The sequence below is a fragment of the Cygnus olor genome, chromosome 17, assembly GCF_009769625.2.
Source record: "Cygnus olor isolate bCygOlo1 chromosome 17, bCygOlo1.pri.v2, whole genome shotgun sequence".
NCBI classification, from domain to species: domain Eukaryota; kingdom Metazoa; phylum Chordata; class Aves; order Anseriformes; family Anatidae; genus Cygnus; species Cygnus olor.
In genome coordinates, this window is record NC_049185.1 from 7,540,407 (window position 1) to 7,553,796 (window position 13,390).

Here is a 13,390-nt window from a genome sequence, read left to right on the forward strand (position 1 = left end):
TTTCTGCCTGCCAGGGGAAAGCAACGTAATTTGTCAGGTGCCATCCATACTAAGTTTTCTGAGAACTGTACTGGCTTTCTGATTTCAGTTTTGCTTTATTCCAGTCACAACATAGTTAATAGGCCATCTTAGCCTTGGGCACCTGGCTTGAAGGTATCTCTGCATCTAGCCACAGAAACGGAATAACCCCACTGGGAGTCATCCCTGAGTATCAGACCTATGGTATCAATAGCACAAACATTTACTGTTTTAGCCAACAGGATAATTCCATTAGTGGGTACCATCAGTTGGTTGTTATCCTCTTAGGTGGATTTTCTGTTCACAGATGAAACACAACACAATAAAACTGGATTAGAATAGTAGCAATATGAATATTAAAAACAAACAAACAAAAAACAACAACAGCCCCTACCTATACAAAAAAGAGCGAGAAGTTAAGTAATTATTAAAGTAATGCAGAACTAATGATGGAGCTAGTGGTAACACTTCAACAAGTTATTCCAGAGTGTGGTTTGTTTTTTTTTTAACCTAATTGAATTGCAAGCTTTACAAACAAAACAGTAAATAATTTAAAATAACGTTTTTGGACTTACTCATCAAAATCTAAGATAATCTCAAAAGACTTTTGCACGTAAAGTGTATAAGTATAATAGTACCAGAGGCAACCAAAAATAAACTGCGGAATGTGAGCATCCGCACAGGAGATTTCTGATGGTGGTGTTATCACAGAAGAATGACATCCAAAATGCAGCACTGAGGCAAACAATCAATATTATCCACTTTCCTGTTCTAGCGTAGTGAGATTTACCAGATGTTCAGCAAAACATTTTTGCTGAGGAAACAGGTTTAATTACTGCTTAACAACAGTCTGAAACTTTTCTGACAGTGGTCTAAGCTCAGCCCTGGTGTCAGCTGGTGCCAGTTGTGCACTCGGCAAACTTCCCTTTGTCTAAACTGGGATTTTGATCTCAAGTGTTGGACATTTTGTGCAATCGGTGCATCTTGAGTAACACTGAAATTGCAAACTGAGACATATAATTTTAGACCTCAGTTCAAGTAACTCAGAGACTCTTTAGGAATTGTAGTGCTTGTCCCATCCAGCTTCTACCTGTCCCTGCCCTCAAGCACGGGATGGTACCAGTGCAATTTTGATGTGTGCAGACATCTTGCTCAGGCTTCCCTCTTCCATGAGTTGTTAGAGGTAAAATGCATGAGCTGGGATTCCAGGTTAGAGGGCAGGTTGCAGGGGAAGAGACATAGGATACAATTTGGACAGTTAAAGCAAAAAGAGTGTTATGGGGCATAAAACAAAAAGGAATTACGCAGGAAAAGATTTAGAAGTCATCTGCAGGAAGCTACGTGACTGACAGCTGGGGAAAAAGAACAGTGCTCTTTATGAAGATTCAGATGTGAAGTTTTGAAAATAAACTTTTTCATTTTGGGCTGTTGATAAGAAAGAACATACACAGCATAAATATGGCATAAATACACACACTTGCCTCTAGGCTAGTTCCAAACTGAACTAAAGAAAAATAATAAAAATCTAGATCTAGTCTGTAGCAATTTTCATCAGGATTTCTGATTCATTTGTCTGCCCTGTGGAAGCCATGGCTGATCTGCAAAATGTTCAAGAGTGAAAGGACCTGTAATACAGTCAGATCTATTTCTCTGTCCACACCATACATGCGTGAGGCAGAGACACAAAGTGGTGGACAGGGGAAAGACACTCAGCTGAGAAAGCTGGAAATTGGTTTAACTTCTTTAGCAGGCCCAGTGTGCTTGTTGTTCAGCTGTAAGTCCCGCAGAATGAGGAGCGCGTTAGCCCCAAGAGCAGGCAGAGCAGATTTGTGGTGGTTGTGGAGAGGGAAGAGACTCTAACTGCAGTTATTCTGGAGTCACACTGACTGAAATCTGGCTGTTGGAAACTCTGGACCCAGCTGGCATATAAGTGGAATAACATGAATAGTGCCATTTGCAGCATGGGGAATGTGGGCAGGGAGGTGAGGTTTCAACAGGTGGATGGGAATGATAAGAATGCATACTTAACTATGCAAAATCTGAATAATGGCATCTCTAAAATCTGCCGGTATCCTGAGACGCAGATTCAATAGGATTTCTGTCAGCATTTGCGAAACTCTGAATTTAACAGGTAGAAATCAGTGATGAATTTTGGATGTCAGCTCAGAAAAGAAAAGGGTGTGGGAGGGGCAGGCTCTGCTTACCTTTCCCCAAGGCTTCTGCGTTTTTTTAGCTTGCAAATAAATTTTTACAAAGCTCTAAAGTACTGATCATGAGATCATTTGAATTTTAGCAATTAAATCACATTTACAGGAAGCTTTGGCTAAGCAATATTATCTGGCATGGTAGGAAAGAGAAAAGTACATGTTCCTTAAACTTACCAAGTAATGCCGTTTGATAAATAGCATGAGACTGAATTTAACTTCTCAAGAAAAATATGTCTGTATGCTGTTAAGACCCAATGTGTCAGAGTTGCAATATCAAATCCTAATTTAGTTTCTCATAAAATGGTACTCACTTCAGCGATGTAAGAAAACACTGAAGTTAGTGCCTCAAAACAAACAAACAAAAAACAACAAACCCCAATCCCAACCAACAACCCTAACTGAGCTATGGCAACTCATTTTTTCATTTTAATGGTTCCTGATAGGTCTTTGAGAACACAGACACGTAAAGACATGGAAAAGGGAGCAATCTCTGCTACGGCTATTTGTTAGAAAATCTGTAACTGTTAAAATAATATTGCATATAGATTTGTATATTATATGTATAGAATTTGAGTGCTTTCTGCATAAAAATGAATACCAATAGCAGACTAGCGGATTGCACAGATTACTGGTACTGTCTCTCTTTGGGGGGATAAAAATCTCTGCTTTTCTGGGGTGAGGTTTAAAGGGGAGCATTTTTTTTTATTATTTTTTAAAAAAAGACGAATTTATCTGTTGAACAACAGAGATTTATTTTCTTTTTTCCTTGATTCAGAAAACAACCGAAGGAAGTACATATGAAGTAATACATGATTGCTGCAAGCTAAATTGACTGGTGCAGAAATACATGCTATTACGGATGGACTTTAGTGGCACCCAGGCACGGTAATTTAAAGGCAGCTCACGTCGCCACGAACCATTAATTAACATTCCTTTCCTTTGACCTACATGGGACATATTTCCTTTGAGCCATATAGCTGCCCTGCTGCGGGCATTCCCCACCACTACAGCATCCCACCGAGGCCAAGCCTCCCTCGGCCCTCCTCTCCCAGCGCCGGGGAAGCCCCTCCACGCTCCGCCGCCATTTCGGGGCACCGCACCGGGCCCTTCCCCACACGCAGCCGGGAAGAGCGGGCCGGGACCCGGTCCGGTGCCTGGCCGGGGCCTTCCCTCCTGAAGGGAGCCCGCGGCGGAGCCTCGCCCCCCGCCTCCCGCCGCGCTCCGTGCGGGGCGGGGCCGCTCCGAGGCCGAGGCGAGGCACGCGGCCCCCGCCGCCGCCATGTCGTTCCGCCGCGCCTTGGCGCTGGCCGCCTGCGGGCTGGCCGGGGGCTCCGTGCTCTTCTCTGCCGTGGCCGTGGGCAAGCCGCCGGCTCGGAGCGGGGGAGGCGACACCGAGCCGCGGCCGGGGACCGCCGCCGTGCCCGCCGCTCCCGCCGCGCCTCAGGGCTTGCTGCTGCTGCCGCCCGCCGCCGCCGCCGCCTCCTGCCCGCCGGCCGCCGGCTGGATCGAGAGAGCGGGGGGCACCGGCGGCTACTGGGACAGCAACTGGGACAGGTGGGCGGCCAGGGGGGACGGGGAGGGGCCGGGGGGGAGCGCGGGGCCCGGTGCCGTCCCGGGGGGAGCTGCCCGCGGGGCGCCGCTCGCCTCAGCGCGGGGAGGGGAAGCGCGGCTGGCCCGGGCGCTGCCCTCAGCCCTCGGCGCTGACAGGGCCGGGTCCGGCGTGGCGCTGAGCCGCCCGAGGGGTACCGGGGCTCTGAGGGGTTGGGGAGGGGGTGCGAGTGTGTGGGCTGAGCTTGGGCTCGGTTAGGTTCCGGCTGTTGGGATTATCGCCCCGGGGAGACTTGTGTCAGGCTCCGGTTTAATCGTGGTAAAGCCAAACTTAAGCACTAACAGACTTTTATTGTATCCTGGTTTTTTATTATTATCGTTTTTCTATTTTTTTTTGTGATGCTCTAGTATGAAATGCCTGTATAAATAGGGGCCTTTACACCCCAATTGCAAAAATAAAACCGACTTTCATTAAATAAGGTTATACCGTGTTAAAAAGTCACCCTGAGGTAGGTGCTGAAGCTGCCTGTTTAGCTGCAGGTCCTGGCCTTTCTGCTCCTGCTAAGGACTGGCTCTGTGGGGGGTTCTCGGGTCCAGTCTGAGTGCTGTGACCTCGCTGTGTGCCTGTGCCGGCAGCACCTCAGTGCTACCAGGTCAGGAAGCAGGGGTTGCGTTATAACTGATGGAGCTGTCACAACTGCTCGAATAAATGCAGCTGGATGATATTTAATAGCAGCTAAGGGCAATGTTCTACGTCACCATTTGTTAGAGTGTGCAAACAGTGGAAGTGTGTTATGCAAATAATCATCGCAAGCTTGTTCCGTTTGACTATTCCACATTGTCCACCTGTTGTGTGGCTTTGGCAATACCTGTCTGAGATCTTACTTCTGACTTTGGGGTGAGGTTGACAGAAACACTTAATGTGTGAGGTTGTTAAATGCCTTATAAATACACTTCTCCTGGGGGGGCAGGCTGGGGGAACAGTTCTGTGAGCAGATAACCACATATATTAATATTCTTTTAACAACTGTCCTTGTGAAGTTTGAAACAGAAGAATGCGAATACCTTATTTACAGACATCCTGTTGATCTGATCAGGTGATACACCCAGGGTGTTGCATGGGTCTCCTGTATGTGCAGGAGCATGTTGTACTGTTCAGTTTTTGGAGAAGACTAGTTACAGTTTTGTTTCACTTTCCAGCACTATATGTGAAAGGTGTTCCAATTAAGCTCCTATTAACTGGAAAGCTTGGTGTGGGATAGGAGAAAAAAAGCTTTTCATTATTGTCTAAATTTTGTGGAATCATTTTTTGAGTGGTTCTTGCAAATAGTTTTATGAGGAATAAAACTCGAAATATCTGGATTTTTAAGTGTGTTACAAGAATTTAAAAAATTGTCAGGCTGACTGATGTGTTTCAGTGACATGCAGGGCTTCCTGGAAGAGAGGTGAAAAGGGCACTGCTGTGGATTAAATGGCATTTGCTGTTTAATTGCGTTTAAAGACGGTCCTAGATATTGCTGTTGCTTTTCAGCAAAGTTCTGTCCAGTTATGATCTTAGGGGATTTTTTTTAGGAGGGAGTACAGAAAACTCCATTTGCCAACCTGTGAATTTTGGCAGCCTAAAAGAACCTAGTGAAGATAAGCTTTAGCAGTATTAAAAGTTTTCCTGCTCGTATTTTTCTTTTGAAAATAGCTTATGCTAAAACTGTAGTTAAGCTGGGTTATCTCCTCATGACTTGTTAAAGCATCTGCTGCTTTTCAAAGCACATGTTAGCATAAAGTAATTGCAGAGGTGCTGGAGGATGAGAGGGCAGGACTTTTGCTCAGGTATTTCTTGTCAGGCGTTTCTGCCATAGGTGAGTTAATCCCTATGTTAGTTTACAAATGTGTTTGAATTTTTGTGACATTTTTTCAGTTTTCTAATGTATCTTTCTAACAACATCATGTCTACTGAATCAAAAGACATATCCTGTGAAATAGCAACAGAACTTGTTACTGGACTGATGATTCATTTTTAATGCTTTGCTGAATGTTAGGAATGGTTTAAGGGATGTGTTGAGCCTCATTCTTTAACAGAAATCATGTCTTTACTAAGGCAAACGCCATCCTTGCTGTGAACTGCAGGTATGTGAGGCAGCAGTTCTCTGTGACCAACTTACTTTGCCTCAAACTGAATAAAATTATACTCCCGATTAAAAATCGATAAACAGATAAAGAAGCAGGTTTAATTATAATAATGGAAGAAATGAAATCTGTGATGAAGTAAATCAATTTAACTGTTCTTTTAGGAATAAGATCAAGGGAAAGGATTTTATAATCCGAGATGGAGAGACATAGCAGCAGATTTGTATTAACGGGTAGAGGCTCAGTGCAGGGAGGGGACCAGAGGACTAATCTGAGGCAGATTTGGACAGGGTTGATGGTGATAGTGTAGCGTTGGTGTTAGCAGCAGGAAATCTTTGCCGCTAATCTGCCTCCATGGGGGGACGAGGGGAAGATGCTCTGCCCGGTGTCTTCTTGAGGAATGGGTGATGTGCAAGAGGAGGGCAATGGATGGTATGCAGAGAGGGAGGTTGGTGTGCAGCGTGACGAAATGGAAGAAAGATGAAAGTGGCTTCAGGGGAGAGAGTGACTTAAAAAGTTGAAAGGATAAAGAAATGCTTCAGGCTTAAAAATAAAAAATCAAGTTCCTGGAGAGACCTGATATGACCTAATGTAAAGCACAAAATAATTCTCTGGGTGCACTTCAAAAAGCTGGAATATTTCTAGGATATTGTTGTGTTGTTGTTGCTAATGTGATTGATAAAGTGCAAATTTTGTAGGTTTAGTTTATCACAGGGCCTTATAGGTATGAAACATTTTCATTGCTTTGTAATCAGTCAATACCTCTTTTTCTTTTCCTGGGTGTCATTTCTGGTTGTTTTTTTCTTGTCAAATAACCTACCGGGGTGCCTGTGATTTTTCAGTGAAAATTTTGAGAATGATTATTAAATCATCAGGAGTTCAATATAAAGACCACAGTAATGTTTATAATCTTCTTGTCCAGACAGGCTGTAGCTTTTGTGTGTTTTAGTGGACATCATCTGTTTATACTAGGATTTAACTCTCTTCATTGTTTGCTTTTTTTAATCACTAGAATTCATTTAGAGGAGACTTTTGAAATTATTGAATATATCTGTCAAATGATGTTTTAAATGTGCGTGTTTAGACGTGAACCACTGGCTCTGATCAACCTCAAGAAGAAAAATGAAGAAACTGGGGAAGAAGAACTTGCCTCCCGCTTAGATCACTGCAAAGCAAAAGCCACCAGGCACATCTTCCTCATCCGTCATTCACAATACAATTTAGATGGCCGGGCTGATAAAGATAGAACTCTGACCCCACTTGGTATGTATTACTAAAAACATCATTCTTTTTACTTTAAGAAAAGTGCTTGTCATGCGCTGCCGTCCTTATGAGTACGGGTTGGTAACCCAGCTCTGTTCTGGTCTCACTGCCAAAGTTTAATCCACGTTCTGGATCCTTTGTGTCAGAAAGATGGTACAAGTAAATCTGTTTTTTCAGTTTTTGATCCTCTAAATCCAAACATTAGAACGTGCTATTTGGCATTTGAAAAACTCTTAATGCTAAAGAAACTTCATAAAGGAAATTTCCTGTTCTTTTAAGGTTTTTCAGCAAATTTTCACACTAGCTGATGTAATTCCGCAGGGCTAAGACTTTTGTCTTAATCTTATCTCAAAGGTAGTTATGGAGCTAGGTTTCTCTTTAAACAATGGGTTGTGTTTGTTAATTTCCTGATCTATCATTTTTTTTAAGGTCGAGAGCAGGCTGAATTGACGGGACGCAGGCTAGCAAGCTTGGGGTTGAAATTTGATCAGATTATCCACTCCTCCATGACAAGAGCAACTGAAACAACTGAAATCATAAGCAAATACCTCCCAGGTAAGTGACTTCTGTTAATTTTTCAGTATCTTCTCATTCTTAAAACTGCTTCCAGTAAAATTTTAAGCTTGTTCTTAAGGTGTAGTTGAGCCATTATTAGCCAACTTCTAGACCTATGTGAATATGTCTGTAAAGAAACACCCCTAATTCTGCTGGTTTCCAGTTTATCTTTAAAAATATAAGTGGGAGCTGCCTCTCTGAGTGACTGGCTGGTGCCTGTATGTGTTCCTATGTCGGATAACTCTCCTGGTTACTCTTCTCTTAAGCTTTTTGTAAAGCAAAGGCTGTTGCAGGTCAGGTAAGGACTGAGACAACCCTGATGGTCTCAGGGGCCAATAGTGCAAGTGAGAAGAGGGCCTTAAACTCCAGTTCTTGTAGTGATGCACGGTGGGTTAGCTAACAGGCCTTTATTGTGTGCTGTGCTACTCCTACCTGCGGGGGAAGATGTGGCATGCTCAAAGGTGATACGTATTTTTGTAATTTGTGTGAGTGGCTGCTTTGTTTGTAGGGCTTTGGGATGTGTTTTTTTATTTTTTATTTTTTTTCTGCCATTCAGACGTACCAGAATCTAAACTTAAAGATAGCTGACTGTAGATAGTTCCATCTAGGGCATTCTTTTGTTATTTTAGCACGTAGTCAGATATGACTAGGTAAAAGTCAGTTCTCTTACATATTCAGTGATTGTTTTCTTGCTTATGCTGCTTTTTAAAAAGAGAAGTCCCCTTCCTCACACTAAAATATTAATATAAATATTAACATATCAAAAGTGTAGCATTAACATTAATTAGCCTAATTAGTAAACATTAATTGCCATATAATTTAAGATTAATACCTTTACAAATACATTTCTTCAAAATGCAGCAGACTGGGAAGTCAACTTGCTATGCCAAATTGTCTTGTCTGTTCTCAGCTGGAATAAACTTCACCTTGTTGATGACAAAACAGTTGTGTTGGAGAGATGTACACACCTTGATGGGAAATGTTTAGACTAAAATATCTTTAGTGTGGAGAGGAAGGCTTCCTCAAAGAGTATAAAAAATCTATTGTGGAGTTGTGGGTCTGTTTGCAGGGACGTGTGAAGTAACAACTCCTTTCTGAATGTGTATTTTAATATTTCAGGGGTCAAAAAAATTAGTACTGATCTGCTGAGAGAGGGAGCGCCTATAGAACCAGACCCTCCAGTCTCTCACTGGAAACCAGAAGCTGTGGTAACTTTTTACTTTTTTTTTTTATTTTTTTTGAATATACTTCAATTGACAAAAGCTATAACTTGTGGTATCTGAGCTGATGCTTTTCATCATAAACCGTAGATAATTGCATACTTTCTTCCTTCTCAGTAAGTGTACAGAACCAGTGAAATAACTTAAAAATCTGTGTGTTAGTTGAGCCTCAAGTGTGGACCCCTCTAAAGAAGAAATTGTCAGAAGATGTAGCCCATCTGCAAACGCAGATAATGGCGCATGCTGCTCTGAGTTATGTTTAATTCTGAACTCTGTGCCATTAGCAGTATTACGAAGATGGAGCTCGAATTGAGGCTGCATTTCGAAACTTTATTCATAGAGCTGATGCAAAGCAGGAAGAAGACAGCTATGAGATCTTTGTCTGTCATGCCAACGTGATCCGCTACATTGTCTGCAGGTAGGTGTTGCATTGCATGTTCATCTCTGTTCTTTAAAAGGTCATAGCTTTGCTGAAATCGTGTTGGCATATTGCACTGCTGAGCTTGGAGATCTGTTGATTTGTGTGTTTGAGGTAGTTGGAGGTGAGTGCTTGCATTGTGAGCAACTGCTCCTGCAACTTCACAGGACAAATTTGGAGATACAGGAAATACGTGAAAGTTAGAACACTTTACAGTGAAAGTGAAAATGGCCAAATCAATGAGACTTGATACCTTTTTGTGCATCTGAACAGTCTCTTTAATACCACGTGCTTCTGCTTCACACAATCCTGAAGATAATACTTTCGTGTAGACTGTTGGAAAAGACAACAAATAGAGCATCTGACTGGATGCCTCTTTGAGATGATGTGAATTTGATCTTACATAATGAAAGATTGATTTAGTTTTGGGAATTCTTTATTAGTTGAATTTTTTTTGGTATTATGTTCAAATTGTATTAGTGTGTTTTTGCAAAACATCCAGTATTGGATTGTAGGGAAGAGGGCATCTTTCAAGTAACATCAAGGTGGCCCATGAAGGAGAAAACAGTTCTGGATCTTTGCCTGTCTCCCTATCCAGTCACCTGCATCTGCTTTATTCTTTCTCCTCATCAGCAAAGTGGTATCTGTTAGGTAATTTGTCTTGAGCAGGATAGATACGATTAAACTTTAATCTGATCAATAGCTGCAACAATTTCAGTTAGCGTATTTTAGCTGAGCTAGTTATATGCTAGCCTGTCTGCTCTGTGGACTGCTTTAGAGCTTTTCAAAATTGCTATACTTAAGATTATTGATCAGGTACACAGAGTGTTCTTCCCTGTGCTGAAGAGATTGTCTTTCTGCAACCTAGGCTTTTTCTGAAACACTCTATACTTTTTCTCATTGCTATTTCTTCCATCTTCTTTTCACCTTACCTTCGATATCTACCATTATGGGCTATCTGATAACAATTACATGCAATCCATATAGAGTTCCTTTTGAGTTTAGCTTGACTGTAGCTGTTACTTACTTTTTTTAGACTTTCTAAAGGACAGTTGTAGAGTCAAAAACCATTTTTTTCCTCAGTATCTAAGACAAAAGATGTTTGAGACAACTTCTTATTTCCTTGAGTTGTTTACTACAAGTGGTTTAACTCTGAGGCTGGTCAGTTAGGAATTTTAGAATAGCTGGAGGCTAAAAAGACCTGTGAGACCGTATTTCTACAGAAAGCACAAGGTTCTCTCTTTTTTCTCTTCTGGGGAACAATATCACTGAAGGAAAATAGTTCTGGTGAATTCTTTCTATAGGCACGTGCTGGTAACTAGAACCAACTGTATATCATTCCCTCTTCTCTGGTGTTATTACTTTTGCTATTTTAGCCTTCCCAACAGAGGTAGGTGCGTACGTGCAGTGTGCTGCTTATGCCTGCGGTCTGCTGGGGAGACTTACTGGGGAGAAGTGAGCTGTCTGCTCTACCTGTCTTGAACAGCGCGGGGTTTTGTTGTACAGCACTTGGCCTAATGACCAGCTGCGCATAGAGCATCTGTCATCCTGCTTGGTACTAGGTCGTTCAGAGCACTCCCAGCAACCAGACTACATTAGAGCTTCTACCTTCTGTCAATTTGAATTAATCCTGTCTATATTAATCACGTCCATCTGCTGGAATCTGCTTATGGAAGTGTATTCTTGACGCTGGTCCAGTTACCAAAACTGCAGTTTGGTGTCAATTGCACAATACTTTTTTTTTTTTTTTTTTTTTTTTTTTTCCCCAAAGCTGACTCTGTAGGAGCATTTGCATGCAAGCTGCAAAATGACCAATGTTTTTTTTTTTTTTCCTTATCTGGAACAGAAGGTGATGCTGCCAACTTCATGTTAATATAGCTGTTGATGAATGAATAGTAATGTTTATCTTTCTTTTTTTCTTTTTCTTCTTAATAGAGCATTGCAGTTCCCCCCAGAAGGCTGGCTGCGAATGTCTCTTAACAATGGCAGTATAACTCACTTGGTGATACGGCCAAATGGAAGAGTGGCACTTCGAACACTGGGTGACACAGGTTTCATGCCTCCAGATAAAATCACGCGCACCTGAATGAGTGACACAGCTGGCTACCCAGGAGCTGCCTCTAGACTCTTTGCACTAGTACATTCAGCTACAGTACCACTAGGTTTTTATCTGTTAAGATGTGATGCTGTCTTAAAATGTTCTTTAGCCCCTTGCCTCCTTCATACTTATTCATATCTGCCTTTCAGTCCAGAAAAGAAGAAATCTTTCTAAGCCTGAAGCTGTCCAGTCCTCAAGTATTCCCCAAAACTTGAAGCTGATCTGTGGAATACAAAAAGATTGAATGTCTGTGTGCTCAGCAGCTACAAGAGCACTGACTTTTTATTCCCCTGTGAATTTCTATAACCAAAGCTTGCTCCTGTGGATATTTTTCTTGTGCAGGAAAATAATGATACGGGAACTGAAAAGAGCAGCCTTTATCACACTGCAGCTAAAACTGAAGATGAGCCAGCTTGTTCCAGCTCTTGCAGAGGAAGTGACGAACTGAGGGTATTTTGCTGTTTGAAGGACAAAGGGATAAGGCTTCAGTATTTGTAAGCTGTTGAGGATGTATGTTTATGTTGTCTCGTTGTTCCCCTCTACCCCCTAAATGCTCGTGCAAGCTGTGCCTGGGCCTTGTAAAGAAGAGGGTTAAAAAAAAAACATTTGCCTCAGAGCTGCGGTGCTAGAATTAACTGCTGCTTATCTTAAGTGTTCCTGCATCCCCAGTAAGTACTTTAAGCTGTTCTGAACAATGTTTTTCAGTCTTGTAAAGCCTTTTAATTAAAACTTGGTATGTAGAAGGATGTAGGGGTGAGTTTTGTAGCACGAAGATGGAAGGCATGTAAAGTAGTTAGCTGCGCGTTCTTCTACTTACTCTTAGATTTGCAAGGAGTTGAGCCTTTTTTCATTTTTTTTTCCTGCTTTCTCCCCTTTATATTTTTGGTACCATGCTTTCAGAGTATTGAAATAACAGCACTGAATTCAAGGTAATGGCACTGCAGGTCAGAGGTTCTGCAGTGTTGGAGCAAACTGCTGCTTAAAGCTGCTGTTGCTCGAATAGTGAAAAAGGATCTGTGGAATGTTTTGTCTAGGCAAAGTGTGAGTATAAACATCAGGCAGAATGCTTTAAGTTACTCCTGTGTACAACTTTAACACTGCTGGACTTGTTCTAGGAAAAACGCACGTGGTTGAGAACTAAGAGTCATTTTTGGGGGAAAGGCTCAGAAGCATTTAAGTTTAAGGATGTTTGATAGGCACCTGAGCCACGCTAGTAAGTCAGCACACAATGCCTGTAATACTGAAAAGTTTCTTCGTACGCATACTCTGCCTTGGTGATGGATAGTGCACCTGCTGCAGTACAGTGAAAGTAAGGCATTACATGTCTTAATAGGTTCTCTTATCCCAAATATCTTGAAGAAACCTCAAGCTCACTTCTGTCAGAGCTGTATGAAGCATAACCGTGGCACAGAACCTAGTAACAAGATTTAATGGCTCGTTTCGTACAGGACTGCTACATCAGAATGACTTAAAGGAAACTGGGGCTGGTAGGGAACAAAATACAGTAATTGTAGTGCAAGTTTCCCAGGAGCACCAGGAAATCATTGTGATGTACGTCTCATTGATGCAATGAGAATAATTTATCAGTTTTTGTCTATTAACTTTTTAAAAGTTTTGAATAAAATAACTGGTCTGTCTTTCTTTCTTGTCCCTTCAGTTGAATAGTAAAATGCTGTGTCATTTACCAGCACATGGAACAGGAACACCAAGGCAAGTAAGATGAAAATTCCACACACTATGTACATATTGCAGAGGTGTTAACAAGTCTTCTAAAGGTCAAGGTTAAGTGCACTTTTTTTATTTACACACGTGGAAGAAACGTCTTTCTATTCCCTCCCCCCCCCCCATTCTTGGTGGTGGTAGCCCCAAGTGCGCATACAAAACATCTTTGCACAGGTACAAAAATTAGCTACATTGTTTTAGTGGCACTTAAGTTGAG

At 42.0% G+C, this 13,390-nt stretch overlaps 1 protein-coding gene across 2 annotated transcripts; it reads left to right on the plus strand.

The window, feature by feature from the left end:
* The first annotated feature begins 3,453 nt into the window (after positions 1 to 3,453).
* Positions 3,454 to 13,088, plus strand: PGAM5 (PGAM family member 5, mitochondrial serine/threonine protein phosphatase). Of its 2 annotated transcripts, none has more exons than XM_040577749.1 (6): positions 3,454 to 3,779; positions 6,982 to 7,160; positions 7,590 to 7,715; positions 8,835 to 8,923; positions 9,223 to 9,353; positions 11,289 to 13,088. In XM_040577749.1, exons 1-6 carry the CDS (start codon positions 3,505 to 3,507, stop codon positions 11,437 to 11,439), a joined length of 951 nt encoding a protein of 316 aa, XP_040433683.1. In that variant the 5' UTR covers positions 3,454 to 3,504; the 3' UTR covers positions 11,440 to 13,088. The 2 variants fall into 2 exon arrangements, with proteins under 2 accessions (XP_040433683.1, XP_040433682.1); XM_040577748.1 differs by having other exon boundaries at positions 3,466 to 3,779; positions 9,220 to 9,353.
* The last annotated feature ends 302 nt before the right edge of the window (positions 13,089 to 13,390 follow it).